Source organism: Vigna angularis, chromosome 3 (assembly GCF_016808095.1).
Source record: "Vigna angularis cultivar LongXiaoDou No.4 chromosome 3, ASM1680809v1, whole genome shotgun sequence".
NCBI classification, from domain to species: Eukaryota; Viridiplantae; Streptophyta; class Magnoliopsida; order Fabales; family Fabaceae; genus Vigna; species Vigna angularis.
In genome coordinates this window covers 3,294,295-3,321,974 of record NC_068972.1, presented here as the reverse complement: position 1 = coordinate 3,321,974, position 27,680 = coordinate 3,294,295, and the positions used below count along the sequence as shown (strand labels likewise).

The 27,680-nt window shown below is 32.3% G+C and overlaps 4 protein-coding genes across 9 annotated transcripts; all 4 read left to right on the top strand.

The window, feature by feature from the left end:
- The first annotated feature begins 1,023 nt into the window (after positions 1-1,023).
- Positions 1,024-7,991, top strand: LOC108322045 (1-acyl-sn-glycerol-3-phosphate acyltransferase BAT2, chloroplastic). Of its 5 annotated transcripts, none has more exons than XM_017553993.2 (8): positions 1,025-1,242; positions 1,326-1,378; positions 1,472-1,529; positions 1,739-1,900; positions 1,999-2,405; positions 2,545-2,646; positions 6,920-7,013; positions 7,687-7,991. In XM_017553993.2, exons 1-8 carry the CDS (start codon positions 1,188-1,190, stop codon positions 7,812-7,814), a joined length of 1,059 nt encoding a protein of 352 aa, XP_017409482.1. In that variant the 5' UTR covers positions 1,025-1,187; the 3' UTR covers positions 7,815-7,991. The 5 variants fall into 5 exon arrangements, 4 of the variants coding, with proteins under 4 accessions (XP_052730810.1, XP_017409482.1, XP_052730811.1 ...); XM_017553994.2 differs by having other exon boundaries at positions 1,026-1,242; positions 1,326-1,369; XR_001831568.2 differs by having other exon boundaries at positions 1,027-1,242; positions 6,920-7,244; positions 7,687-7,825.
- A 6,090-nt stretch (positions 7,992-14,081) lies between these two features.
- Positions 14,082-21,278, top strand: LOC108322073 (ABC transporter G family member 7). Of its 2 annotated transcripts, XM_017554038.2 has the most exons (12): positions 14,085-14,438; positions 14,707-14,897; positions 14,995-15,145; positions 15,440-15,572; positions 15,996-16,197; positions 17,150-17,429; positions 17,723-17,854; positions 18,893-19,113; positions 19,566-19,778; positions 19,945-20,029; positions 20,625-20,916; positions 20,987-21,278. In XM_017554038.2, exons 1-12 carry the CDS (start codon positions 14,169-14,171, stop codon positions 20,995-20,997), a joined length of 2,181 nt encoding a protein of 726 aa, XP_017409527.2. In that variant the 5' UTR covers positions 14,085-14,168; the 3' UTR covers positions 20,998-21,278. The 2 variants fall into 2 exon arrangements, with proteins under 2 accessions (XP_052730809.1, XP_017409527.2); XM_052874849.1 differs by lacking the exons at positions 19,945-20,029; positions 20,625-20,916; positions 20,987-21,278 and having other exon boundaries at positions 14,082-14,438; positions 19,553-19,682.
- A 1,414-nt stretch (positions 21,279-22,692) lies between these two features.
- Positions 22,693-23,253, top strand: LOC108322060 (uncharacterized). The gene has a single exon (XM_017554015.2). The coding sequence runs from the start codon at positions 22,746-22,748 to the stop codon at positions 23,172-23,174; it is 429 nt and encodes a 142-aa protein (XP_017409504.1). The 5' UTR covers positions 22,693-22,745; the 3' UTR covers positions 23,175-23,253.
- Positions 23,254-26,408: 3,155 nt separating this feature from the next.
- LOC108322058 (uncharacterized) lies at positions 26,409-27,237 on the top strand. Its single transcript, XM_052874848.1, has one exon. The coding sequence runs from the start codon at positions 26,526-26,528 to the stop codon at positions 26,976-26,978; it is 453 nt and encodes a 150-aa protein (XP_052730808.1). The 5' UTR covers positions 26,409-26,525; the 3' UTR covers positions 26,979-27,237.
- Positions 27,238-27,680: the final 443 nt, after the last annotated feature.

Genomic DNA, 27,680 nt, shown 5'->3' with positions numbered 1-27,680 from the left:
AATTGTCCAAGAACAACTTTTTAAGATTAAATTGACTGCTCTTTTATATCATTTTAGTATATGCAAAAGGAAAATTAGAAAAAAACACTTATTTATTATATATTAAACAAAATTTAAAAATAAGAATTCATTAATGTATTAAATGTTCACAATTTAAGATATACAAAGCATGGTTCTTTAGTCCAAAAAACAAATAATCTCATTTTACAATATTATTAGAAGAAACAAAGTTTAATTAAGTTTTAAATTTCTGTTAAGTTGGGAAACTTTAAACTAACTATCTGTTAAATTTTTATGATTAATTGAGTTTTAAAAATTTTAAAACTTTTTAATTGAGTTGTTAAATATTTTGTTAATTAGATTATTTAGTTTCGAGGATTTATTAAGATTTCATCTCGTGACTTTTTAAATTATTTTATAATTTTATAAATTCGTAATTTATTCTATAACTTTATAATTTTAGGATTTATATTATTATTTTTAAAATTTTATAACTTATTTCTAAAATAAATATTTAATATTTTTACTTTTTCTGTACTTATTTAACATTTACCAATCAGTATTTAATATTTATATAATTATATAAAAAAAGTATCCGTAACAAAAAAAAATATATTTTTTGACCTTAAATACAAGGTAAAGTTGTTTTCAAAATGAAATTGAAGATATCAGAAATTTGTTATATTCATCAATTATAAAAATAAAGATAAGAAAATATTTTCCTAAATATGAAATTTTATGGAGTTATCCTGCCCCTTTTTCTTCGCCCTCAAATCATGTCTTTTTTGATAATATTTTTTTATTATATTATTATTGTTGCCAAAACTTAAAAAAAAAGAATTTTTTTTTTGGTTATTATATGTAATTGAAAAAAATAGGAAAGGAGATAAAACAAGAATCAGAGGGAAGAGTGGGTAAGAAAATAATTTTTTAAATACAAAAGATGTTAATTTTAAACCAATTAAAAGAAAAGATAAAAGATTATTGGTGTAGTTTATAATTGAGCCAAAGTGAAATTGGCTAGAAAACAATTTCCCTGAACTGAGCTGTGTCACTCCAAGCAAAAGTCAAGAAACAAAATATATCAGTGATTGATTTGAACGAAATGATACTTTGAAATTTACACTCTAAATTGGGAAAAGTACAAATAAAACCCTAAGCATTTCTTCGTCATCAATTTTGATGCCATGGAAATCACTCTTCTCTCTTTCAGTTCTCCAATCCACCACCGTCTTCATATTGGTTAGTCCTTTCCTTTCTTATTTCGATTTCTAATTCTTCCACAACTTTTTTTTCACTTATTTCTTTGTTTTTTTAATCTACAGGCCACAAAGAAGCGAGATTCTTTGGGGGATCCTCTTCCACCCTCGTAAGTAATGTAATTCTTTATCACTCTAATCTGTCTCATGTTTATTTCATGTGTGTGTGTGGGGTTTTAGTTTTGTTTGATTGAAGCCCATCGGCTTTGCAGTTGTGTACTCACCGTGGAACAACTTATAAGCACCCAGTTTTGAGGATTTCACACAAGGGTAAGTGTGTACTCTCATTATGCATTTTTAATAACATCTTCCATTACAAAAGATTCAATACTAATCTGGTGTTTTTTTGGTGTTTATTAGTTTGTTTATTTCCTTCATACTTGGATGAGGGTGTAATGATTGTATATAGTAAATATGGTAAATGACTGTTTGTAATTTTATTTATTTATGCTTTATGGTTGTTTCCCTTTCCTCTGTAGCTCCTCAATGTAGCATGCAAGGAATCTCTAAGAAGCTTGAAAATGTACCATGGCTGTTTGGTAGTCCTAAATTTATTGTTCAGAATAAATTTCCCAGAGATGTAGTTGTTAGATCTGAACTTACTGCAGCTGGGTCTGCTGAAGATGGCTATTTACTACCTGGTATATATAATATGTTTTATTTGATTAGAGTTTTTGATTTATGTTTGAACTGGGAGGCTGATTTATTTTGTCAAGTATTGATTATCTCTTACTTGCAGAGCTGAAAGTGGAATCTAAAGTCAGGGGAGCTTGCTTTTATGTTGTCACAGCCTTCAGTGCCATATTTCTTTTTGTGCTGATGATGGTTGGACATCCATTGGTACTCCTGTTTGATCGCTACAGAAGAAAGTTCCACCATTTTATTGCCAAAGTGTGGGCTACACTGACTGTAGCACCATTTTTCAAAATTGAATTTGAGGGAATGGAGAATCTGCCACCTCCAGATACCCCTGCTGTGTATGTTTCGAATCATCAGAGTTTTCTAGACATATATACTCTTCTTACGTTAGGAAGAAGCTTCAAGTTCATTAGCAAGACTGGTATATTTCTTTTTCCAATAATTGGGTGGGCAATGTTTTTTTTGGGTGTCATTCCTTTGAAGCGCATGGACAGCCGAAGCCAGCTGGTATTCTTTCTCTATTATCACTAGTATTGCAGTTAATTTTAACCAGTTCTTGTTGGATGGATGGCATTATGTCCCCCTTTTGGCTTAAAAGACATAAACGATGTTCAAGTCATAGTTTTGCTTGCTTCTTAACCTGCAGGACTGTCTTAAACGATGCATGGATTTGATCAAGAAAGGAGCCTCTGTTTTTTTCTTTCCAGAGGGAACACGCAGTAAAGATGGAAAACTAGGCACATTCAAGGTGAGTTTGTGTAAAAATTCTTGTAATCATTAATCATTGCCATCTTTATAGATAATTGTGATATAGAAGCAGACACTGAGATCCAAGTTAGATAGGAAAGGATCCCTAATGGATTGAAGTTTGTTGATTAGTAGGAGAGTACGGGATAGAAATTAATTGATTTTGTACTAGCATTTTAATATTAGAAAGAAAGTTATCTAATAGTTAAAAATGAATTTTTTATTAGAACCATTAAATTAAGAAAAGATCAAAGGTTAGGATGAGGAGTAACTCTATGCGAGTTACTTTGAAGTAACTTGACTCTCTGTATGTATTTATGTATGTAGTATACATACAGTAAGCTCAAAAAGATAAAATAACTCAAAATTCATGTATTAGTCCGTCATATTAATAAAAACTCAGTACCATACAAAAGGAACAAAATTTAAAAAATGAATATTGCTGCTGCTGGGAAAAGGGCTGAGGAAGAAAGTCAAAATATAAGACGAGTATACAATACCTGCTGGTGGTTGTGTATCTATATGTTTGATAGGAGATTTGTAATTAAGAAATGTGTAGTTATTTGCTGTATGTGTATTGAGAATACACTTTGTAAGAAACTTTTCTCTGTAGGACAGCAAGTGTGTTGTTGTATTGTGTGTGGTTTCACTGTTCAATGTCATGTTTTATTCATTTATCAATCAGTGTTCTATCATTTTGGTCCAACTTGCCTGATCCAATAGATATTTCGTGACAAGTAGTTCATCATTTCAGCATGAGTAAGGTAATTGGAGTGGATTGTTTGGAGAAAAAACTTAGGTTGGAGGCCAAAATTGAATCTAGCATGGAAGAAAATATAGGACGTAAGGAAATTCATTGGGAAGCTGTTGAGTGTTGAAAAGTGTGGAGGAAGACATCATATGGGTCTAATTCAGATTATCATCACAATTTTGATGAATATCATATTGCAAAACATCTATTTGTTCAATTTATTAACACTGCACGAGGGAAGGAAGGTGAAGATGTATATTTCTTCTATTGTTTGTTTGGATTGAAAATCTGCCAGGGAGGGCTGTGTCTTTTAGTGGTTCCCATGTGATTTGAGTTCCATTCAATACTAGTGTGTGAGATGGGACTGAAATCTGCTACATAAATGATAACAGGATGAATGCCCTTGTAAGAATGTTTCTGTGGTGAGTACTTCTTATGGCTTGTTGTTCGAAAAATTGTTGTACTGGCAAGTACATAAAAGTTGACTGGTTAGAATTTGTTCACAAACATGACCGTGACCTGGATTTGTAGCACCAAGAATCATCATGGTATAAAACTTGTGCAGCATCCTTTTAACTTGTTCCAATTAGTCAGCTTCCAAGAACATTCTCATTTCTTCAACAAATTGTGCTTATTATGCAATGAAAGGAGACATTATATAATGATTAATTTGTTTGATAGAAGCCAACTTGTGGGCAGAATGGTAAGGATATTGAATATCATTTACAAAATACTGAATTTTTCTCTGGAAAGTGTTATAGGTTTTCAATGTTCTGAGGGTCCACAGTATATTGATTTCCACATATAGATGCATTAGAGCATAAAGCTTAAAATCAAGTTTCATCCATTGTTCAATGTTATTTGATTACACTTTGTTGCAATGCTTTTGCAAGTGATCATGGTAACCTTGACCATGGAACCACTTGAGGATAAAAGATTTAGGAGAAATATTGCCTGAGGGAGATGTTGCTCTTAACGGATCTATTAATAGAAAAAAAATGCACAAATCTGAAGTACAACAGGTAGATGAGAAAATCTGCACCTTGGACCCTACATGATTGGCAGGCACAGCCCAAAAAAACACCTTAGAAGACAATAAACTTTTTTAACAAAACTAAATCTCAACATAATTAATCAAGACAAATAACTTTGTCTATTAAGTTTCTTGGAAGTTATTGTGGGAGTCCCAAGAAATGAGGAAATTGGACTAGACTCCATTCTACGGAAGAGGAGGAGAAATATTGTCCAAGGATTTTTTTTGGACCCCACTGACCAGACAGGGGTGATGGTCCCAAAAGATGGTTGGAACAGGGACTGGAAGAGCTGATGAAGCCCCTAGAGGAGATGTGGTGTCACTCCTATCACATGAAGGCGGTGCGTGGGTTTCATGTGCCTAATTGTACCATACCAAAGTGGTGTGTGGAGGAGTGTGCAGAGGCTTTAGCCTCTGAAACTAGTTGGGTTATTATTGTGCGAATAGGCAGTGACTAACCAAACCTATTTTAATACTAACTTGAGATTATTAACTTTTAGAAATAAGGCTTGAGTGTATATTTTGACTTGACAATTTGTGTATATACGCATGTGGGTGTGTACAAAAAGGTCTGAAGAGATGTGCACAGGAAGGGAAAAAATTCCACTACCTATGTCACCCAGTGATGGATCTCAAATCCTGCACCAGCAGGGCCAAACAATAAAATTAATCACTATTATAAAGATTGCAATTGCCCACCCTAAAATGTATCAAAATTCGCCTTTGATGACACATATATTAGTTATTAATCAATTGTCTTAAAAAAAATAAAGAGCAAGGCTCTTGAATAAGTGTAGCAACTTAATGACAAATAAATAAGATGTTAGGTTAGGTTGTTATTGTGTGAATAGGCAGTGACTAACCAAACCTACTTTGATACTAACTTGAGATTATTAACTTTTAGAAATAAGGCTTGAGTGTATATTTTGACTTACAATTTGTGTATATACCCTTGTGGGTGTGTACAAAAAGGTCTGAAGAGATGTGCGCAGTAAGGGAAAAAATTCCACTACCTATGTCACCCAGTGATGGATCCCAAATCCTGCAACAGTAGGGCCAAACAATAAAATTAATCACTATTATATAGATTGCAATTGCCCACCCTAAGATGTATCAAAATTCGCCTTTGATGACACATATTAGTTATTAATCAATTGTCTTAAAAAAAATAAAGAGCAAAGCTCTTGAATAAGTGTAGCTAATAAATAAGATGTTAGGTTAGGTTCACTTGTAGCAAGATTTGCTATAATCACTATCCTAAAAACTTATTACACCTGTTTATACTTATAATTTAATTAATCATATAGGTCTACTTCAAGAGTACTGCAAGGAGTGAGTGCTCAATTAGCAGCAAAATAGAGAATAATCGGAAAAAGGTAGGAGGAGAAAGAATTTTTTTTAGGGTTTCAACTATAGGATGCTGACAACTAAAATGACTAACAATGATCTTTCTTTAGTAACATGCTACAAGTTGTAAATGGATGGAAAAGTAGAAAAACAGAAATAATACATACTGATATTACTTTCTTATACCTTTCCATATGTTTCCTGAATATTGTTATTCAGCATGAAGTTTATTATCAAACAAAAGTGTGTCCTCTGCACAGTTTTTAAATAAAATTAAGAGTTTAAAAAACTTTAAAAGGAGAAGAGTGAGAGAAAAAAGAAAGTTAACTCCAATGTACTGTCCAACCAACAGGTGGTGACGAGTGAACAATTTTTATATTACAATAAGTAGCAAAATACAAAGAAATTATTTGTTATAATAATATAATAAAAGATTAGGATAGTAATATGAAATTAATACATGCCTTTGGTAAAAGAAGATAATACCTTCCGAAATACAGGAGTGTATTCAGTTTTACCATACTGACAAAAAGTTAAGAATACTGGATATAAAATTTAGGATGGGACATGGGAATTTAACGCAGTGACTATGCTATGTTTGTGGTGGTGAATATAATAATTGACTATCCAGATTTACCTTGTGTTCATAACATTAATTGTGTCTTTTTACGGATATGGATGAGGTTAATGGCATTCACATACTAAATAAGTAACTAGCACTAGAACAATTTGATAACATTACTAAAACACTCAACACCGAAAGAGTAATAGTTATATTTTAAATGAACTTATTTTTAAATTTTGATAGTTTTTCCTTTTCCATTACTTTCTGTCTTCACTTGGGATTAAAGTGATTTGGGTGCTTATTGCACCTAGATAGGGAACTTGACCATAGATATGATTGAAAAATCAGTAGGAGGGGGGTGCAGGGTATCAGGGTATGTTTTAACTGGACTGGCTCATGAAAGCTGTGACCCAGAAAAATAAGAGGCTCCCTAGCTTATATGATGATTATGAAATGTAACTTGAGATAAATTAATTTCAAATATTTCATTTTCTGTTCTTTATACATGTTTGTTCTGTCTGAGATTTATATCAGTGAACTAACTCATTCTTTTGTGACTTTCTTTGGGGGATTTGCAGAAAGGTGCTTTCAGTGTAGCTGCAAAGACAAATACTCCACTCGTTCCTATTACCCTTATTGGAACTGGTCAAATCATGCCTGCAGGAAAGGAGGGTATAGTGAACGTAGGATCTGTGAAAGTAGTTATACATAAAACCATTTTTGGAAAGGAATCTGATGTGTTATGTAAAGAGGCTAGGAAGGCAATCGAAAGTGTACTGACTCAAAGCTGAGAAATAGACTGCAAAAATGTGCTTCCTGAAGTGACCTAATGTACTTATACAATCAAATGCCTGCATCTTCGTTGGAGAATGGATTCTCTCCTTTGAAATTTGAAATGAAAGAGTAAAGTGTTTTCATCTTATCCCTTCATGAATTTCAAACACAAGCTTTATAGAATGTTTTTGTAAAATATATTAAATTAAATAAATCTAATGTCTAAGATGTCATGTAGTGAAAATGTCATTGCAGAGGAAACCTTCTTTTTCTATTAGGGAGTAGGGATCATTAGTATTTTGTAGCAACTTAGCAAGCATATTTTGGTGTATTGATCATGATAATTGGATATGTATTTTTTTTTCCACGGCAGTTCATTATTTGTTACAGCTATAAGATTACAACTTTGCAATTTAATCTTGTGTGCATATTGTTTTCTTTTTTGAGAATGTTTCTGAGATGAATTATCATGTACTAATTTTGTGATTTAATATTGTTTTCTTTTTGGGATATGTTTCAGGAATGATTTATTATGTTATTACTAAACATTTTGTTACTTCCTGTGGTGCAGTCATCCTTTCCTTAGGTGGGACTATCTTATTCATGTTGGAACACCTGACATTTGTTCTTCAGGAGAAAGTAGGAGGTTGCATTGCACTTACAGAAGGATTTTTAGATGTCGGCATCACTTATGCTTAAGTTTGGACTTTTCACCTTTAATGAGAAGACTTTACACAGGAAAGTCATTTACTGACCACACACATAACATATATGTGCAGCAAAAAGTAAATCACCTGTTCAACTAATAATGGATTGTTGTCAATGTACAAAAATGTTGTTAAACTAACATAATAAATTGAATTTGATTGGTCTCTATGACTACTTTTTTTAACTGAAAATATTCTAATAACTTCAGTAATTAAAAGTGTACCTTTCACATTAAATTTCTATGTAATACTTTAACTATTTTTATATTTTTAATGGTTTAGTTATAGCAATTGGGTAACTTTTTTTATTCCACTTTCACCAATGTTTTTTATAATAAACACATTTGGCAGTCACACTTTGCTTGTGTAAGTGACATGAATGTGCATGGTTGAATTGATGGGAGATGGAACTATTGTGACAAATCTTCATAAAAATAGGATGTTGCTTAATGCAAATTAAATTTTAATTACAATAATTCAAAAAATTATTAAAGTTGAAATTGTAAAATTAATATGTTTATTTCACTAATTTAATAATTATAACATAATTTTATTACTATAGATTAATTGTATTCATAGTTATGTGCAAATTAATGGCATATGCATCAGTTAATACCATGCAAAGTATTTATTGATTTAAACTGATCTTGAACTTTTTAATCACTGTCTAATTTGATAGTAGTAACTTTTTCTCTTGTAAAATGAATTCTAACAAAATAAGTTAAAAAGTTGTATAGAAATATAAAATTATATTAAAAATTTATTATTAATTAAATCGATGTATTTTAATGAAGTTTATTAACCTAAGCAATTTAAATATAATTTTCATTTTTATAAACTAATTACTTTATAAATAATTAGTTTTAAATCTTAATTAGTTTTAAATCTTAATTAATACTTATTTTCATTAAAACTATATCAAGGATTATTTTTTATTTATTATATTCTCCAATTAATTTTTTTCTTATCACATAAATAAATGTGTTATACTTTTCTCTCATCTATATCATTTTTCACATATTTCTTATTAATTTAAACAATCTTATTTATTATTGTCTTCTTTCGGTTTTCATCTCTTCACTCCAATTAAAAAAAAAAATCTAAAATATAACTTAAATCGTAGAATTCTTTTAAATATAAGTCGTTGACTACTAAAAGTATTATTACATTTAGTACAAAAGAAAAATACATTCTTAATTTTATCACTTTTGTTTAATTTTGTTAGTAAATGTAATATTTCATTTAATAATATAAACTTGTTAAATAATGTGACATCCCAATTATATAGAAGGTATTTATATAATAAAGACGTCATCATGCATAATATAGGAACGCAATCAAGAGTAATTAAGATTACAGTCATCCTCAAAATAACTTCAGAATTTAAACTTAAACTCCAAAGAGACCTAAAATATGAGCTGAAAAGGAAATAGTATTCCAAATTACAGGAATAACTAATAACACCGCAAGAGACTAGGCGGCAGCATTGTTCTCAATTTTCAAAGCCGTCTCCAATGGAACCTCATCGCCATCTGCTCTCATCCAAGTGGATGATCATCGCAAGAAGAAACATACACAAGCAATACAAACAAGCAAGGGTGAGCTAGATATAAAATCATGTTATCCATTCACATACGACATGCAAAAGTCACTCAAACATGGTAAAATGACATCACAAGACTCATTGCTTTATAGACCGACTCGTCCGGACCAGAATGATTACCGAGCTATGGCGGGTTGTGCACTCGTGGTGGCCTCTACTGCTTTGCAAAGCCGTTGCCAATGGGTTCTACCCTACCACACTCACGAGGTTAGTCCGTTCCGCGCCCTGGAGCATACTGGAAGCCTCCAAGACTAGGACCTCCTGCTACTCCTCACCACATGGATCAATCCTCTCTACTTGAGAATGAAAGACCATTGGAGCGTTAGAAAAACCCCCAAGACTGAGCTACCATGCAATCATTCTACACACCACCAGGGCATCACCATGTATCCTCTCCTTGAGGATCATGGAATTACGTCCATGAACCATACTGTCACTTTGAAACTTAACCCAAGACATGAATAACCAGATACCATCATATTATCACAGTGAATCCAACATATCTCATACATCCACATATTTCCCACATAAATCACATCATACTATGCCTTCCACACAATTGATCCAATCAAAGATATCAAAAGAAGAGACTTGACCCAACAGGAGTCGCACAACGCATCCTATTCGCAAGGCGAGACAGGAGGATCTCGCACAGCGCACACCTAAATTCGCATAGCGAATTAAGTCGCAGCATACATCAAACTTCAAACCTCTCGCATAGCGCACTCAGGTCGCTATGCGGGAACCCAGACAGAGACCAACCTCCCCAAAGCTCTCGCTATGCGCCCCACTCGCCCTTCGAATTAAATGGGTAGTGATCCCAGACCACCACCAGTCGCATAGCGTAAGGATTCGCCATGGCGAGTCCATAAACAGTGAGCATCACCCTCTGGTAATTCGCACAACGCACGAGCTCGCACAGCGAATTTCCAAGACAGTGAGCACCCTCTACATGGTCTCGCTATGCGAGACAACTCGCATAGCGACACTGCATAATCTACAGAACGCGAATTCTACAGAATCACACACTCACACTAATCCTTACCATTTCTAGGACTCTTGGCTAACTTCTAAGACCTCCAATTCGATTATTAAGTGTAATTATACTTGTCTAGATGATCCAAATCCTCCCCAGTACTAATCTAAAGTGATTAAATCCAGTTTTATCTTTTAAAACATCACTTCCTGCAACTTATGGACCCAATCTCATTTCAACCATTTGCTAAAGACTTTACTCAGTTTTCTAACCCCTCACCAGTTCCATTGACTCATCTAAACTAACTCAACTGCTCAATTGGTCACCGGAGAAGAACCCAACGTCTGAACGCATCAAACTCACCTTCGACACCAGCACATATGACTAGTCATAACTGACTGGACCAGGCCAGGGCTGCTCTATGATCAGGGATGTGCCAACTCAGGTTTTTAAGGTTCCTCTATCCTACCAACAAGTACTCTCAACAAACCACATTTTATTTGTCTAACCCACCCAAACTGTCCTATGGTACTCTAGACCCCAATTGCCCAATTTCAATACTCCACTTCCCTCACAGTAACATAAAACAGTACATGTACCCACTCACTATCCATTTTAACTATTTCCCAGAGTTCTTACCCCAATCCAGAAATCCAGTACAGCCAACACATGCTCATCCGAGTCAAACAAGGTTCAGTACACCATGGATACACACTTTCACATATTTAACAGATTCCAATCAACATGCTCATCATCAAAAATACACTTAACAGTAAGACGAAACTTAATTTATCAAACATCTACATCATACGTTTCAACAACACAAAGAAAATAAATAGCTAGCTCCCCTTACCTTGACGTTGAGCAGTATAGCCAACTAGAGTGCCATAACCGTGCCTTCACAGCGAAAACCCAAACAGTGCCCTACAACCACCTAAATGGTGATGGAAACAGCTCTTAGAGCTAGAATAGACAGAGAATCAAAAGGAGCACCATGCAACCAATAAAGTCGCATGCCCTAAGTTCAAGAAGAGTGGAGAAATTGACTTACCCGTCCAAATGGAAATCTAATCGGATAGAAGGGAAGCTCTCAACTCCGTGAGCGAAAGAACACCACCTAATTGGAAATGCAACGGTTCAAATGAGTGTAAGGGTAGAGAGAAGGCAGAGAAGGAAGAGGAAAACTGAGTTTAGAGAGAGAAGGAGAAGCAGGAAAATGAGATCAGAGTTGGAAAATGAAGGAACCCCTTCTAAGGTCATGGTGCCTTTGGCCCTTTGGGCCTGGCTGCCTCAGAAAATAGGGCCCCATAGCCCATATAGTTTCCAGGACCTTACAAATAAAACATTAAATATTAAATAAACATAAAATTGTATCCAAAATAATTATAGTAATATATGAGATATTTACATATATAACTTAAAGAATGTAGAAATGATTAAGTTTAATACAAAACAATTTAGTCAACAACATTAACATATTTTTTTTTTAAGATTTTGAAAACAAGAAAAACAATATTTCCTTACTTGTGAACACATCTCAAACAACTCTAGAGAACCTTAAACATATATAAATATTATAATTCCAAAAAACCAAAACACTCATATTTTATGAAGACATATATTGAAATCATAAATATTAGCTTTCCTTACTTGTGAAGACACCTCAAACAATTCTAGATAACTAAAACACCCATATCTCTACAAGATTATCTACCTACATATATAAACATTATAAAAACGGTAAAGTTATAACCATATGATTATGGTCAACAAAGACTCTATTAAACTTAAATGACACATGCAAGCAATAGTTACTCACATGTAAGAGAAAAATAAAACTGATCAAGAGAAAAAATAAATCAAATTCAAATTACTCAATTGAGGAATGAATTAGATGAACTAGAAGAACTCGTCTCAATAATCACCTTGACAGTTCAAACAAATAGACATAAAGTAAGAACAAAATAAGAAAAGTGTGAGTTTCATAAAAGTGATCTATAAAAAACTTGTATGTTTTCAAATAATGAAACTTGTTTATAAAATTTCTATTTAAAAATTTTAATATTAAAATAATTAAATTTTATGATTTTAAAAACACCATTAATCATTTTAGGTCTTTATAATATTGATATAATTAAATATATATTCAATTTTTTATAATAGTTGATATAATTAAATATATATTTAATTTTTATTAACTGTGACGTGTGTTTGTTACATAAAAAATTGATTTTAATACATAATTAATCTTAAAAAAGGTATTTTTCTTGGATATCAAAATTAATTTTCTTTTTAATAAATCACATAAGTTTAAACTTCATTTAAACAAAATTAATATAATTAAAATTATTATAGTGAGCTAATTATTTGCCGTTTTTTATATATTCCTTAAACATATTATTAATAAAAAGTAAAATTGATATTATTTAAACAACAAATGTTATATTTATAAGATAGGAAAACATTTTCAAGTCTCGTGAGGGAGTAAAACTAAATTAAGAATGACTAAAACAAGTAATTTTAATATATATATATATATATATATATATATATATATATATATATATATATATTCATTAAGGCAACAACAAATCTTTTAACTTGTATTTTATTTTTTATGATTTTTTTAAAATTTGTTATATTTGAACTATTATTTTATGGTGTAAATAAAACTCATGCTAAATATTTCTAACCTTTGACATTTCAATAAAAAAGAGAGAGAGAACAAAACATGAGAATTACACCGTACACACATAATAAAAAAAACATATAAAATATATTATGAAAAATATTTTAAATAATATATGAAAGTCACTTATACTATTTCCAACAAATAAAATTGACAAATATATCTACATAATAATTTTTTTATAAAAAAACATAAAAGACTTTGAAATTAATGTATTATTCATTAATATACCATAATCACATCTAACATGTAATTTAACATAACAATAAATATGTAAAACTTCTATCAAGTAGCCACAATCTATTAAAATTCATTAATACTTATTATAAATATATGCTTTGAAGAATTTAATAGTACTTTCTTTGGTAGTGTATGCATTTAAAAGTTAATTTCAAACTATTATTTTAAGGTCACAAGTGTTTTCTATATAAGAGACAACAGACTGGGAAGAAGTATAACCTGATAACCTGAGAGTAAAAATAGAGAACTAGTTTATTTTAATTTATTAAAAAAGAAAAATATTTATTTTAACTATTTTTTTTTTATAATTTTTTTATAACGCTTTTGTTTCAAATAGTTTTTTAAAATAAATTTAAACAAATTAATAAAATAGTAATATATGACTTATTGTCAAAAAAAAATTGTTATGAAAAAATGTTAACATATAAGAATAAACCCTTTTTCACAACATGAAAGAAAATCATCATTAGTTTTATGAACATGAGAAAATATTTTAATAAATATAGTTTTTATATGTTGTTTGGTTAAACTCTTACAAAGTTGTTCTCAGTTTTTTGAAACTAAATTAAATACCTTCTAAAAAAAGAAATAGCTTGATATTCCTTTTTTAATTAACTTACTTATTTAATATATTTTAATAGAAAGTTGTTATGGCTCTCTATTCTGTCCTTTCCCAGGCACCTTATCTAATACCGTGGTGGACACGTGTCACTCCAGTCTACACTTCTGCAAATAAAACGACGTCGTTATTCCGTTGGGATACTTCAGTGTCGTTCAGAACACGCACTCCACACTTGGTCTCACAGTGCATACTTCAGACGGAAGAGAAGAGACGATAATGGTGGGTTTTGGCGGGAAAAAAGTGCGCCAAATGGTTGTTGGTTTCGGCGGCAGTGGCTTCGGTCAGGTCGCTATCGCTGTCGCGGTCTCCTTCCTCGTCCGCGTCTTCTCCGCTCCCGGCCCTGCTCTCTCGCCGGATAATGACCCCGACGATACGCAGGAGAACGGTTCTGACGATGCCGAAGCTCCTCCAGCCGGAAAGGTCACACCGGTTACAATCAGATGGAGAAACATCAATTGCTGCCTTTCCGATAAATCCTCCAAGTCCGTGAGTTCCTGTTTCCTCCTGTTTTTGAATGCTACCTAACGCACTATTGATTAAGCTTGAGTATTACAGGCTTTGGATAATTATTGTAATTATTCTGTTAATCATTTCGTGACATGCAATCTGCATTTTGGTTCTACCTTTGTCATTTGCATGTTGAATTTCATATCAAACTTTGTATTAGATGCTTAGTTTTATAGGGATTTGTTGATTTTTTTTTGGTTTATTTTTTATAATCTGGTGATTATTGGAAGGTGATGTTAATGAATAGGTAAGATTTCTGCTTAGAAATGTGAGTGGAGGAGCGAGGCCTGGAAGGTTATTAGCCATAATGGGACCTTCAGGTTCAGGGAAGACAACGTTGCTTAATGTTCTTGCGGGTCAGCTCACAGCATCTCCTCGGTTGCATTTGAGTGGCGTTTTGGAGTTTAATGGAAAGCCTGCTTCGAAGAACGCGTACAAGTATGCTTGTTTGTTTATGAGTGTATTTGCTGTACTTTTAATGTTTTCAGTTGCATGCTGAGAAGATTAATTAAGACGCCTTTCATTATTGGTGTAGGTTTGCTTATGTGAGACAGGAGGATCTCTTTTTCTCGCAGCTCACTGTTCGGGAGACGTTGTCACTTGCTACCGAACTTCAGCTTCCCAACATATCTTCTGCGGAAGAGAGGGATGAGTTCGTGAACACTCTCCTTTTCAAACTAGGCTTGGTGAGATTGCTTTTGTATCCCGGAACCTGTTTAGTGCAAAGTGGTTACTGCTAGTATGTTGGAATGTAGGAACAGTTTTAAATAGGCTATTCTATCAATCCTTTATATTATCCTTGAAGAATGAATTTCAATTCATCCATGGTGATCAACTACAAATCTACAACCACAATTTGTATTTAAATAAATTTTTTCAGCTTTCCTATTTCAGATTTATGATAGGAAATGTGTTCCACTTGCTGATAGTTGTTTTGTACTGATGCTCCCTTTGGCATCTGTATGTTTTTTCTTCAAAAGGTTAGTTGTGCTGATACACGTGTTGGTGATGCAAAAGTTCGTGGAATTAGTGGTGGTGAAAAGAAACGCTTGTCCTTGGCGTGTGAACTGCTTGCTAGTCCATCTGTTATATTTTCCGATGAACCCACAACAGGTGATCACATACTTCCAAAATCTGCTTTTAAATTGAATTTAAACTTTGCATATGATACAGTCTAGGTGTGTGGCCGGTAAAGCAAGAATATATGCTGGCTTTAAATTAATATTAAGAAATAGTTCAGGGAGATAAGTTTTGAACCAGAACTGGTTTTTTTAACATTGTCATATACTTAAGGGATTTCTTGTGTTTTAATCTATACAACCATATTAGCATGCACAAATACACCTTTTCACCTTTGATGATTTTGTCACAAAATGTACCCCCACCTCCCTTTGTTTTAATATATTTTTGATGTAATATTGTGCAAATGGATTTTTGCAGTTTATTGTTGCTTCCAAATGTGGTCAATTTTTACAGACTATTATCAGCTTTTTCACTTCGCCTATTTTGTCATAAAGTTGCTTTGTGTGCTTTCAGGACTTGATGCCTTCCAGGCTGAGAAAGTCATGGAAACTCTACAGCAACTTGCACAAGATGGTCATACCGTTATATGTTCTATACATCAGCCAAGAGGCTCAGTGTATAGTAAATTTGACGATATCATCTTGCTAACAGAGGGTTCACTTGTTTATGCCGGTCCTGCTCGTCATGAACCACTGACTTACTTCTCAAAATTTGGGTTATCCTCTTAATCTTATTAATATTATGCCATTATACATCTCCATGCGATGAATTCTCTTAAGTCTCAATATTATATTGCTTAAAACCTTTTATTTGGTAACTGACTTATTTATACTCAGTTGAGAACACAACCATTTTTGTCTATTATTTGGCAATATTAATTTAAATTGGTATACTTCTAGCAAAGCCAAGAAATCCAGACTAACAATATATTGGTTCGTTGGATCAATCCGTAATCACAATAGCTATCTTTATAGCTGTAAATATCTGAATCAGAGTAAAAAATAGCACTTTGAAATAATTATTAAGTAAACATTATGCTTAACTCAATCTTATAAAACCAGTTTGATAGTGAGGTTTGCTTCCAATTATATACTGTGAAATTGTCTTATCTCGTGTGATCTCTAGTACATTTCTCATATTGAGACATATACATATCGAGCGTGAAATTAGATATTTGTGGCTGGTCCAATAGCATCCTGATAGTGGGTGACATGATAGGTTAAACAAACAACAAATTTTGTCAGGATAGACATCTAAATAAATCTGATACTATATTATCAAGTGAACTATAATCTTGATTCAACCCTACAAAACTGACTTGTAAGATGAGTTTTGCACTTACTTATATATTATAAATTTTTTTTTATCTCTAGGTGACGTGTGATTTCAACAATAATATTATATTATTTTGAAAGAGTTTAGTAGACATATGTTGTCATTGTAAGTTTTTTTATTTTTTTTTATTTTTTATTTTATTTTTTTACATTGTTAACCAATCATGAATATCCTTGGTATGACTATAAGGTAATTATCATAAAATTTAGCAAGATTGCCACATAATAGTAGTATGAAAAACCTTTACATTGCCGTGTATATGTTATTTATTCTTTTATCTATGAATTTTTTCTCTTTTATGAGTAATTGGTGGGTAATTGTCTATGTAACAGGTACCAGTGCCCGGATCACGTAAATCCTGCTGAATTTTTGGCAGATCTCATATCCATAGACTACAGTTCTGCTGATAGTGTCTATACCTCTCAAAAAAGAATTGATGGTCTTATTGAGTCATTCTCGCAATTGTTATCAAGAGACATATACGCAACTTCAATTAATGTAAACGATCTCTCCAACAGTAGAAAGAAAATCACCCAGAGGGTGGCAGTAGGAAAGAAGAAAGGAATTTGGTGGAAGCAATTTTGGTTGCTCCTTAAAAGAGCATGGATGCAGGTCCTCCCTTTTTTAATTCTGTCTGTCTTCCTTAGGATGGGAGAACACGCATAAATTGCTTGATAGTACCCATAAAGTTTGCCTTCTTGCACAAATTTAAGTATGTTGAGGTTTCCTTATGTCATTTGGTAAGATGTAATCACAAAAGTGGGATTACTATTTATTGTTTTCATATCTGGCATCTTGTGTGGTTAAATTATTTATTTTCTCCACATTAAAAATTCAACTTTTTGCTAGATATATAGTGAAACGTATTTTTCATTCATTGGATTAATGGTTGTCTGGCTGATTAGGCTTCGCGAGATGCACCAACAAACAAAGTTCGGGCAAGGATGTCAATTGCATCAGCAATTATCTTTGGGTCAGTATTTTGGAGAATGGGAAATTCTCAGACTTCAATACAAGACAGAATGGGATTGCTTCAGGTATGTGATGTTCTTGTTTCGTGTTGCTTGTTTCTCATATTTCCTTGCTGCTAACATACATTGCAGAACAACAAAGAAATGTTTCTATGCTACATATGCAATTGTATTCTACAATGTGGTGGGAACCCATAAATAGAATATGGTGTTTCAGATAGGTAACAGGAAAGGGAGAAAGAACATAATGCTGCAGTTATTGGTGATTGAATTTCAAACAAAAACATTGAGGAACTCTCCTTGTCGTCGTTTCCCTTTCAGCTTTTACTAAGGGTTACCCTGTTCACAACTTGCCAATGCTCTGTTCTCCAAAACTAATAAAACTGAATGACCTTTATACCCTTTCATCTCTCTACTTATCCTTCTAATAGTCCTATCTAAATGTCAATGCTAATTATTTTTTGGCTCTCTGAATTTTGGCATAGACACCTGTCTGCAAGTATGTATCTGTGTTTTGAGCATACTCAACACGTGAATAAACCACATATATCTGATAAACTGTTCGTTAGAATGTGAAGCTAGTGATCCTATGTTTTCCAACTATTTTAGATACTTGAGAAGGTCCTAATTAATGGTATGAAATAGTTAGATAGAAAAAATTGAACATGGCAATAAGATAGTAACGATAGAGTAACCATGTTGTCTTGATTGATTATTATTTCATGATGTAAACAGGTAAGTTCCAAGGAGAAAAATGAAAAATATGTAATTTGGTATTTCTGTCATAAAATGTTCTCTTATCGCCACCAAATTTATTTATTTGTCGTGTTAGTTTAATTGATTTTGTAAGGTCAAATTCATGAAATAACAGTGTGTTTTTTGCTTGTTGACAAAAGTAAAAATATTATGGGGGCCACAAATTAATTGTACAGGGACAGTGTATCCAAAATCTAGAACACTTGACTATTTGAGTTCCATCTTTTATCTTATAATTGTCTTGACGATCACTTTGAAATGCTTTCAACCCAAATCTTGTTATGTTATCAACATGACAATTTCAGTTGGCTAAGTTTTCTTTGCTCAATTACATGGTGAGGCTCACAGGTTACTGCAATAAACACAGCTATGGCTGCTCTCACAAAGACGGTAGGTGTGTTTCCAAAGGAACGGGCAATTGTAGATAGAGAACGTGCTAAAGGTTCCTATTCCTTGGGTCCCTATCTGTTCTCAAAATTGTTGGCTGAGCTTCCCATTGGAGCAGCATTTCCATTAATGTTTGGTACTGTTTTGTATCCAATGGCACGCCTTCATCCTACCTTGCAGAGGTCAGTTTCTATCTTGGCCACTGCAAGCTATATAGTTTGAATCAAATTTTCATATTTTACATTTTGTTGGGATAGTAGATTGAAAGTTTCTATAATTTTTTGTATAAAGAGGATCGTCAAATGTGCATGATTTTCTAAGCTGTCCTTCACAATCCATTATTGCCCTTGTTTCGTTTATGAGGATTATTTTTATTTCAGTTCTAAAGGCTGTAGCAGGGGTATACACACACATAGGGGGTGCCCAATGAATGTCCTTCCCTCTTTCTCTTGATCTTTTTTTTTTTGTATTCATTATAAAAAGAAAAATAATGCAAGGCACAGTGGGTGAAAAATTTATCCTTTGCCAGCATCTGTTCACTGTCCTCTTTTCTGCCTTTATTATTCTCTTGAGGGCTTTATTCCTGTTAATTCTTCCCATCTCTTAAAATGAACTTCTTAGTTTGGTGTTTTAGATTTGGAAAGTTCTGTGGCATTATCACTATGGAATCTTTTGCTGCATCTGCTATGGGTCTCACTGTTGGTGCTATGGTTCCAACGACTGAAGCAGCAATGGCAGTAGGTCCCTCTCTGATGACAGTTTTTATTGTTTTTGGAGGCTACTATGTCAATCCAGAGAATACCCCAATCATTTTCCGCTGGATTCCTAATGTTTCTCTGATTAGATGGTAAGCTCAGTTCTGATTTATGAGTTAGGAAGGGGAGTTAACTTCAACTATATAGCTTGAACTAGGAAACGTAACTTGATTGAACTAAATATCCTTGCAGAGTTTAATAATGGTTTCCTTTGCTTTGATACTAATAATTACCAAATTGATTTATGCACACTTTCAGGGCTTTTCAGGGACTTTCTATCAATGAATTTAGTGGTCTTCAATTTGACCATCAACATTCATTTGATATTCAAACTGGAGAGCAGGTGAGAGTAGAATCATGAATCTTTTCATTTCAATTTGAATTAAGGTCAGGTTTGATCGAAATGCAAAAAAGAGAGAGGATATATTGAGACCTTTGGACATCAAAACTTTAGAGAGATCGTATGAAGTATTTAAAAAGGAAAGTGAAGCAGGGAAACATGGTTCCTTTTGGGTTTTTGACTAATATGTACAAGTGAGGGAAGAAGAAAAGTCCTGTCTGAAAGAAGAGACCAGTTACCATCAGTTTTGAATGAACTTATATTTTTTAATGTTACTGAACTATAGTTGTTGCTTGAGTAGTAATGTTTTAATTCTCTCTCCATATAAATGGTAATTTTAGAATATTAACCTGGACTTATAATATGCTCTCACTCACTCGACCATTTCTGTTTAAATTGAAATTAAATTGTGATCTGTTGTCATATCTTGGGTATTGATTCCTGTTACTGGAATCGATACTACCACACAATAATACAAATTACCTATCTGCATTTCCGCTGTTAGAATATGTGGAAAAAGTGATAGTTTATTTATTTTCTATGCGCTTTCTTGAATGCTGATCCAACTCACTTTGGTATTCCCTTCCCTTTTTCACAGGCGCTAGAGCGAATTTCCTTTGGGAAAAGTAGGATCAGGGATACGGTGATAGCACAAAATAGAATACTACTATTTTGGTATTGCACCACCTATCTTCTCCTCGAGAAAAACAAACCCAAATACCAGCAACTTGAAACCCCTATTGACGACAACGAGCCGCTTTTAAAACTTGAGGAGCTCAATTCTGAACAAGTTGATCAGACACTTGAAGCTCCGCCAGTTGGCCAAGTTGATTCCAACCAGGCCCCTGAGTCACCTGGAGTAGATCTTGTTGGCCCTTTTGTCCTCGAAGGTTTGTAATCAGCTGGGCCTACTGCTGTTCATATCAGATATTCATCTATTTATTGATTTATCTAATACAGGTGCTAAGTAGAAAGATACCTTTGCAAAGGATGACCAGCAAATACTGAGACAGTAAGCCGTTTCCTATAGAACAAGACCACAAACACAATGTGATAATTGGACAACGAAAACATCAGCTAATGCTTACAGGATGTTAGTTTTGTGCCGAATTACAGGCTTTTAGATGTCTTAATAAACAGCGATGGGGTATAATTTGGGGCTGTCTCATGTTGGTTCATTTGATTACAGTGTTTATTTTCATTCAATGATCAGAGATTACGTGGAATCATCCATGAGTTGGGTTTTTCTTTACTGTTACTACCGTGACCAACAATTTCTGAAAATTGAGGTTGGTCCAGGTGTTTTTTTTTCTTTCTATTTAGTTTTGAATTAGATTGGCGTAATTGATCATTTCTTCCTACGTAAGTTGTGGGCTTATTTCCCATTTTCTTTCCCGTTGATAACGCGGCTTTTTTCCAGTTACTAATATGATATTTGAAGGGAGAAAATGAACGAAAAACTCTGCCGCTGATAAAAAGTTCAGAAGACAATAAAGAAACGGGAATCGAAATTACTCTTTTTTTACCGATTGGGTTAAAGGAGAGGAATGGAAAATGACTACTTTAGAAGGAGACGCGTGTAGATAAAATAAAAGTAATTTAACTTACATTCCTAAAAATATTTGTATAGTTTAAATGATAGTTCATTTGTTGTTTTTTTAACACAAATAAGAAAATCATTTTGAAAGGAATACACTTAATTAGAAATTGCAATAAGCCTGAATTTGAGTGTTTTTATTAACAAATTGACAAGTTCAGTATAAGCAATAAATTGTGACAGGATGATGATATAGAATCGTGTTATAATTTCAGTGTATATATCTATTATTTTCTCAACTTATAGGTGGATTATTAAAGTATTTTAAATTTGAATATTTAATTAGGACAGTTTATTTGTTTCTGTTAATGATTCATGTTCTAATTTTCATTAAAAGAATCAAACTTTGCTTTTAAAATTGTTATTCTGTATCCTTTTCTTTTATTTTCCATAGAATTAAACCGATCATGGGACGTTAAATAGCTATTTCTCGTCCCCAAAGATTTGACCTTTGTTAGCGTCATGGTGGTATCACGACTTCAATTTATCAATCTGCATTGATTTTTTTTACTTTTTACTTGTTTAATTTCCGAATCACGTATATTATTCTTACAATATCATTTTGCTTTAAAATTTATTAAATAAAGCTACCATGTCAAAAAAAAAAAATCAATAGAGTCATCTGAAACGTCAGCATTCAAATAATTTAATTTAATATTGTAGCGTAGCTCTTTGGCTTGGCCCCATTATCGATCATCTTATGATTAGCTATTTTTATTTGATTTAAAAATTGAACTGTCTTCCAAATTGCAATATATTATGGCCATAATGTTGGGCAGTTATGTACAGAACAAACAGAACAAAAGTTATTCAAGACAAGAAGGTTCTCTTAGCGTACGAAACATTCAACTTCAAGTCGATGTGCACGCTACCTTCAACCCCAATTACATGCTCTGCCGTAATTCCCAATCTCTCTTTCTTCGAATCTTCGGTTTACGCCCATTCCTCCACTCCACCGTCCTCCCCTTTCCTTGACCTCCAATATCACTTCCCATGCTATTTTACACACACACACACATTTATAAATAACGCATTGCATTCTCATCCCCATAATAACATTCCAATCACAATTTTACCCATTGCAACATTTGATCCCTTTGAACCATTTTCAAGTTCTAAAAAATGCAAGCAACCTCTCTACGTTCCCATGTGTTCTTATCAAAACCACTTTCACGAGAACACAAGGTGTTCTCTAATGTCACCACACCTCGTAGGAGCTTAATATGTGCATCAAAAAGTGACTCTTTTGGGCACCACTACGAGGGGAAGATGGTGGACGACAACATGATCCTTCTCAGAATGCGAATTCGAGAGATTGAGACACTGGAAACGAAGGGTAAAGATTCTTCCGACTGGAACGAATGGGAGAAAAAGTACTTCCAGAATTACGATTCAGATGTATGTGAAGCAGTTGGAGTATTGCAAAGAGTGTTAATGAACACTAGACCTTCTTTTGCACTTGCCACATTCGCTCTTCTTATGCTAACCACGTCAATGTCAATGTTCCAACTTGCTTTTCATCTTGTAGGGTACGCCAAGGGAATCCTATGATATCTGAAAAGGGCAATGGACTGAGATCACAAACCATGTTCTTAATTACTTGATGTAAAAATTATTTGCATAGAAACAAATATTCTTCTTTGAAATATTAAAAAATAAATTATTAAATTAAAGAAAGTATGAATGTCATGTAACTTCAAAAACAAAACGTAATCAGAAACAACATATAGAATTCCTAAGAATTTGTTATTATAGAAGCACAATTAATCCTTATTTTATAAACATCTCATGCAACCTATTCTAAGCATATTTCATAGAATTATATATGCACACGTATATGGCGTGTGTTTTTTTCCTGAAAGAGAAAGTTTTGCGATTGGAAACAGCAACAGGTTGATAAAGCAAGCATTTAAAATTTCATAAAATGATTATTTAAAGAAGTAAGAAGAAATTGGAACTTACATCAATTAATATTTTTATGTGAAGTACGTGAATGTCGTCACAACTTGAAAGAAACATATGAAAAAGTAGAATTATTCTAGAATGGTGAGTTTGGTAAATTAATTTACCTATTCTTTCATTGTTTGCTTCATGTTGTTTAAGATTGTAGAGAAGGTCTATTTTTCTAGTCTCTCTGACAACGTGCATGGCTCTAATTATGAGCAGCTTTTTCTAAAAAAGTTCGTTTCTTCCTCAACTTAATGTCTTATATTGGTTAAAATATAGAGTCTGAAAAAATTACGCTGGTAAGAATAATTCTATTACATTAGTTATAGAAATTATTAAAATGAAAAGAATGTCTCAAAATAAGTCGTAAGGTATATCTTTATTAAAATAAAATTGAAAAGATTTATAAAAGTTGTAGTTTTACAAACCCAGATAAAATGGTGAAAAACACTTCGAAATATCATAAAATAAGAGTAAACAACACATTCTAAAAATTTATTAATATATGTCATCGGTTAAAAAGTGTTAAATATGAAGCGAGGTTGACAATTTTTATTTTTATTTTATTTTGAACGTACGCAGAAAACTGCTCATGCCGACTAGAATATATATATATATATATATATATATATATATATATATATATATATATATATATATATATATATATATATATATATATATATATATATATATATATATATAAATTTTTCAACAAAGAATTATAGCCACAAAACTATAAATATATGTTCCCTTCACTTTGACAATTTCTAGTACACGTTTTAATTTCCACGAGACTACCAATTATCTGTATTCAAATAATTAATGTTGCTACTCAGAAGTCAACACCTCTGACTTTATAAATTGAGTATTTATATATATATATATATATATATATATATATATATATATATATATATATATAAAGGTTTTGGTTTGAGTTCTTCCAGTTTTCAATTAAATAAAAATACGACCACTACTAAAATTTAAGAAAAAATATAACTTAAAAGGCATAGGCATTTCAAGTTTTGAATTATACAATTACATAATCCAGAAGCAGTCTTATTTAAATATTTATTCTAATTGATAATATTAATGTTTTCAGTTTTATACAAGATGGTGTAATTGTTTCAATTCCGAGGGAGTGATTATTTAATAAGAAAAATATTGAACTACTTTTAAAGTCATACATGTGTGCCTCCATGTGTATTCCACACATCACTCCTCATGATGATATCTTTTAAAAAAATAAATTATACTACAGTGACTGTTCAAAAATAAATTATATATCGTATTAAAATTATTAAAATCAAATTTATTAAACTTCACCATGTTTATCGTATTTATAAAATGTTAGCCTCTTAATCTCATCACACAATACCGACAAGAGTTTAATGATTATGCACGGTTAACATAAAATATTTTAATAACATTAGCCGTGTCTGTATTTGTAATTTTTTTAAATATTTAACGTGTGAAAACAAAATAATAGTAGATATAAAGTTTCAATTTTTCAATTCTAAAATATAATAGAAAGAAACAAACATTTCTTAATATTCATAATTCATGACTAAAATAATAAAAAAAACACTTTAATAAAAGTAATTACTTCACAAAAAAATAAAATAAAAAATTCAAAATAATCTTTTATAATTAAAGATTAAAGATGAAAGAAATATAGAAGTAATACATACATACATATATAAATCTAATTTAAATAAAACCACTTTGTATTATTAGATTGGGATGCATAAAATATATTTCCTACTGATAATAATGGAGTTGAAAAGAGAGAAATGTAGATTAGTGCAGGTAAGTGTGGTATTTATATACTCTTTGGCATTAATTACTTGCCCAACATAATTTGGTGTTTCAATTAATATTATCACTTAATGTCATGGAGGATCCATAAATAGGAACCTTCATCAATCATCATCAACAATACGCAACACACTAATACTATAATTTACTCATAGATAAGATGCAGAGAACCTGAACCTTAAAAAAAACACTGAATTAAAGTTGACATTACAATACAAATCGCCGACATCAATGTTTTTTTTCTTTTTCTTTTCTTGTAATAAAAGTCAAGCCTACCCTATACCCCTTTGCCCCACACTCTAAACTCTTATTTTTTACACTTTCATAACACTATTTTTTCTTCTATTTAATCATATATTTTTTTTACATCATCCATCATCCAGTTACGTATTTAGATTGTTTTTCTTCATCCACGTTATATGATGTTGTAGAGACAAGTTTATCGTTCTCAATTATGTTGTATTGCTGTTTCTTCCACAACTCAAATATTGGTGGACAAAGTTATAATCTCGATATATACAAATGATGCTTTTTAAGTTGTAAACATAAAAATAACTGTGACTGTTATTAATTAAAAATAAGATCAATTTAAAATTTATAAATAAATAATTTTATAAAATTAAATTAAATTTAAAATTTACTTAAAAAAAAACTTTATTTATAATATCTATTATATGACAAAATTTGTCTTACATTACATTCTCTTCATCACTTTGTATCAGATTAATTTATGCTACATCGAATCACACACCCAAACCTTCCACAAGTTGTGCTTTAAAATAGTACAAGTCAACAACGGTGCATCCCATTAATCTACAGAGAAGTTCGAGGAACTTCAGGGTTACTCCATTTTCCACAGACACGCGTCACCTTTTGGTGCATCCCATTAATATCACTTCTTTCTACGAACGAATCCAGCTACACTCTAGAAACGCGCTTTTACCAAGATATTAATTAACTGCGGTTTAAAATAAACACGGTTTTGGCCGCATAAGGTCTTTCCGTTGCAAAAAGTGTTATAATCTAATGAGCCAAACAAACAGAACCTTCTCCCAATGCCTATAAATATAACATCATTCCTCTTCCACTCCCATCACCAAATCAATACCACACAACCAAACTTTACATAAAAACATGCAATCAACATGTTTGATCAATTCCCCACGAGTCTTCTTCCATCCATTTTCATCTTCAAAGTCATGTTGTAGCGGTGGCAGGAAAAGTTGCTGTTTATCTCCGATTAAGGCTTCGATGAGAGGTTCAGCAGATCAGAATTTCAGTGGAAGGTTGGTGGATGAGGGCATGATAACACTGAGGAAGAGGATCCATGAGATGAACATGATAGAGAGGAACTACGAGCCACCTGCAGATTGGATGGATTGGGAGAAACGCTGTTATACAAAGTATGACTCCATGATTTGTGAAGCATTGGGAGTTTTGCAGACGCAGTTGATGAATACTAGGCCTAGTTTGGCTCTTGGAGCCATGGCTTTGGTTGCAATCAGTGTTCCAACTTCTTCTGCTGTGGCTTTCTTTCATTTGGTTGAGTTCGCTAAGGCTGTTCTTGCTGGAGTTCATCCCTCCTAGACCACAACATTTTTCATTACAATTTACATCTGTTGAATAGTGGTTTGATATTTGGAAAAACCATTCAATTCATCTCAATTATAAATAATAGATTTTCATTTTACCTATATAACTCGTAATCAGTAAATGTTATGAATTGACTCTCTTTGTAACTGTGATCTGTTGCTTTTACTTGAAGAATATCTCGTCATCATCAGATTCCTAACTCAAAAGGAAAATACACAAGAAGAAAAGGGTGTTTCTTACTTTCTTTCCCATAAACAATTGATTCCATAAATCAAAAAAGCTTACTGAATCAGCCTCTATGCATGTTACTTTTATTAGTTTATTTGTTATGAAAATGATATTTCAATATCTTAGATCTCCAGCGATAGGTCGAGTGTCTTCAAAGGTAGGTTTTGAAAATGTAATACCAGATAAATTAATCGGATTCGGAACTCTGCGAATTTAGAAAACGAAAACGAAAGGAGGAATGGATTTTGCTATTTCGGAAAGCGTTTGGTTAGGTTAAGAGAAATAAAAGAAAAAGAATAACATTTAAGTTGATGCAGAAAAAAAATAAAACAATTGATCAAATATAAAAGAATAACATTTCAGAAATTTTAACTTGTTCAACTACACTATTTGGTACTTTCTACAAAATCTTTGACAAATCTCAATATTTCAATTAGTACCAATTTATTCAATTGATCAATTTAACAC

Coding starts and splice junctions, on each gene's coding strand:
- LOC108322073 (XM_017554038.2), top strand. CDS start 14,169: ATGGTGGGTTTTGGCGGGAAAAAAGTGCGCCAAATGGTTGTTGGTTTC. Junction 14,439..14,706: donor CCGATAAATCCTCCAAGTCC/GTGAGTTCCTGT, acceptor GTTAATGAATAG/GTAAGATTTCTGCTTAGAAA. Junction 20,030..20,624: donor ATATTCAAACTGGAGAGCAG/GTGAGAGTAGAA, acceptor CCTTTTTCACAG/GCGCTAGAGCGAATTTCCTT.
- LOC108322058 (XM_052874848.1), top strand. CDS start 26,526: ATGCAATCAACATGTTTGATCAATTCCCCACGAGTCTTCTTCCATCCA.
- LOC108322060 (XM_017554015.2), top strand. CDS start 22,746: ATGCAAGCAACCTCTCTACGTTCCCATGTGTTCTTATCAAAACCACTT.
- LOC108322045 (XM_017553993.2), top strand. CDS start 1,188: ATGGAAATCACTCTTCTCTCTTTCAGTTCTCCAATCCACCACCGTCTT. Junction 1,530..1,738: donor TTTGAGGATTTCACACAAGG/GTAAGTGTGTAC, acceptor TTTCCTCTGTAG/CTCCTCAATGTAGCATGCAA. Junction 2,406..2,544: donor TGGACAGCCGAAGCCAGCTG/GTATTCTTTCTC, acceptor CTTAACCTGCAG/GACTGTCTTAAACGATGCAT.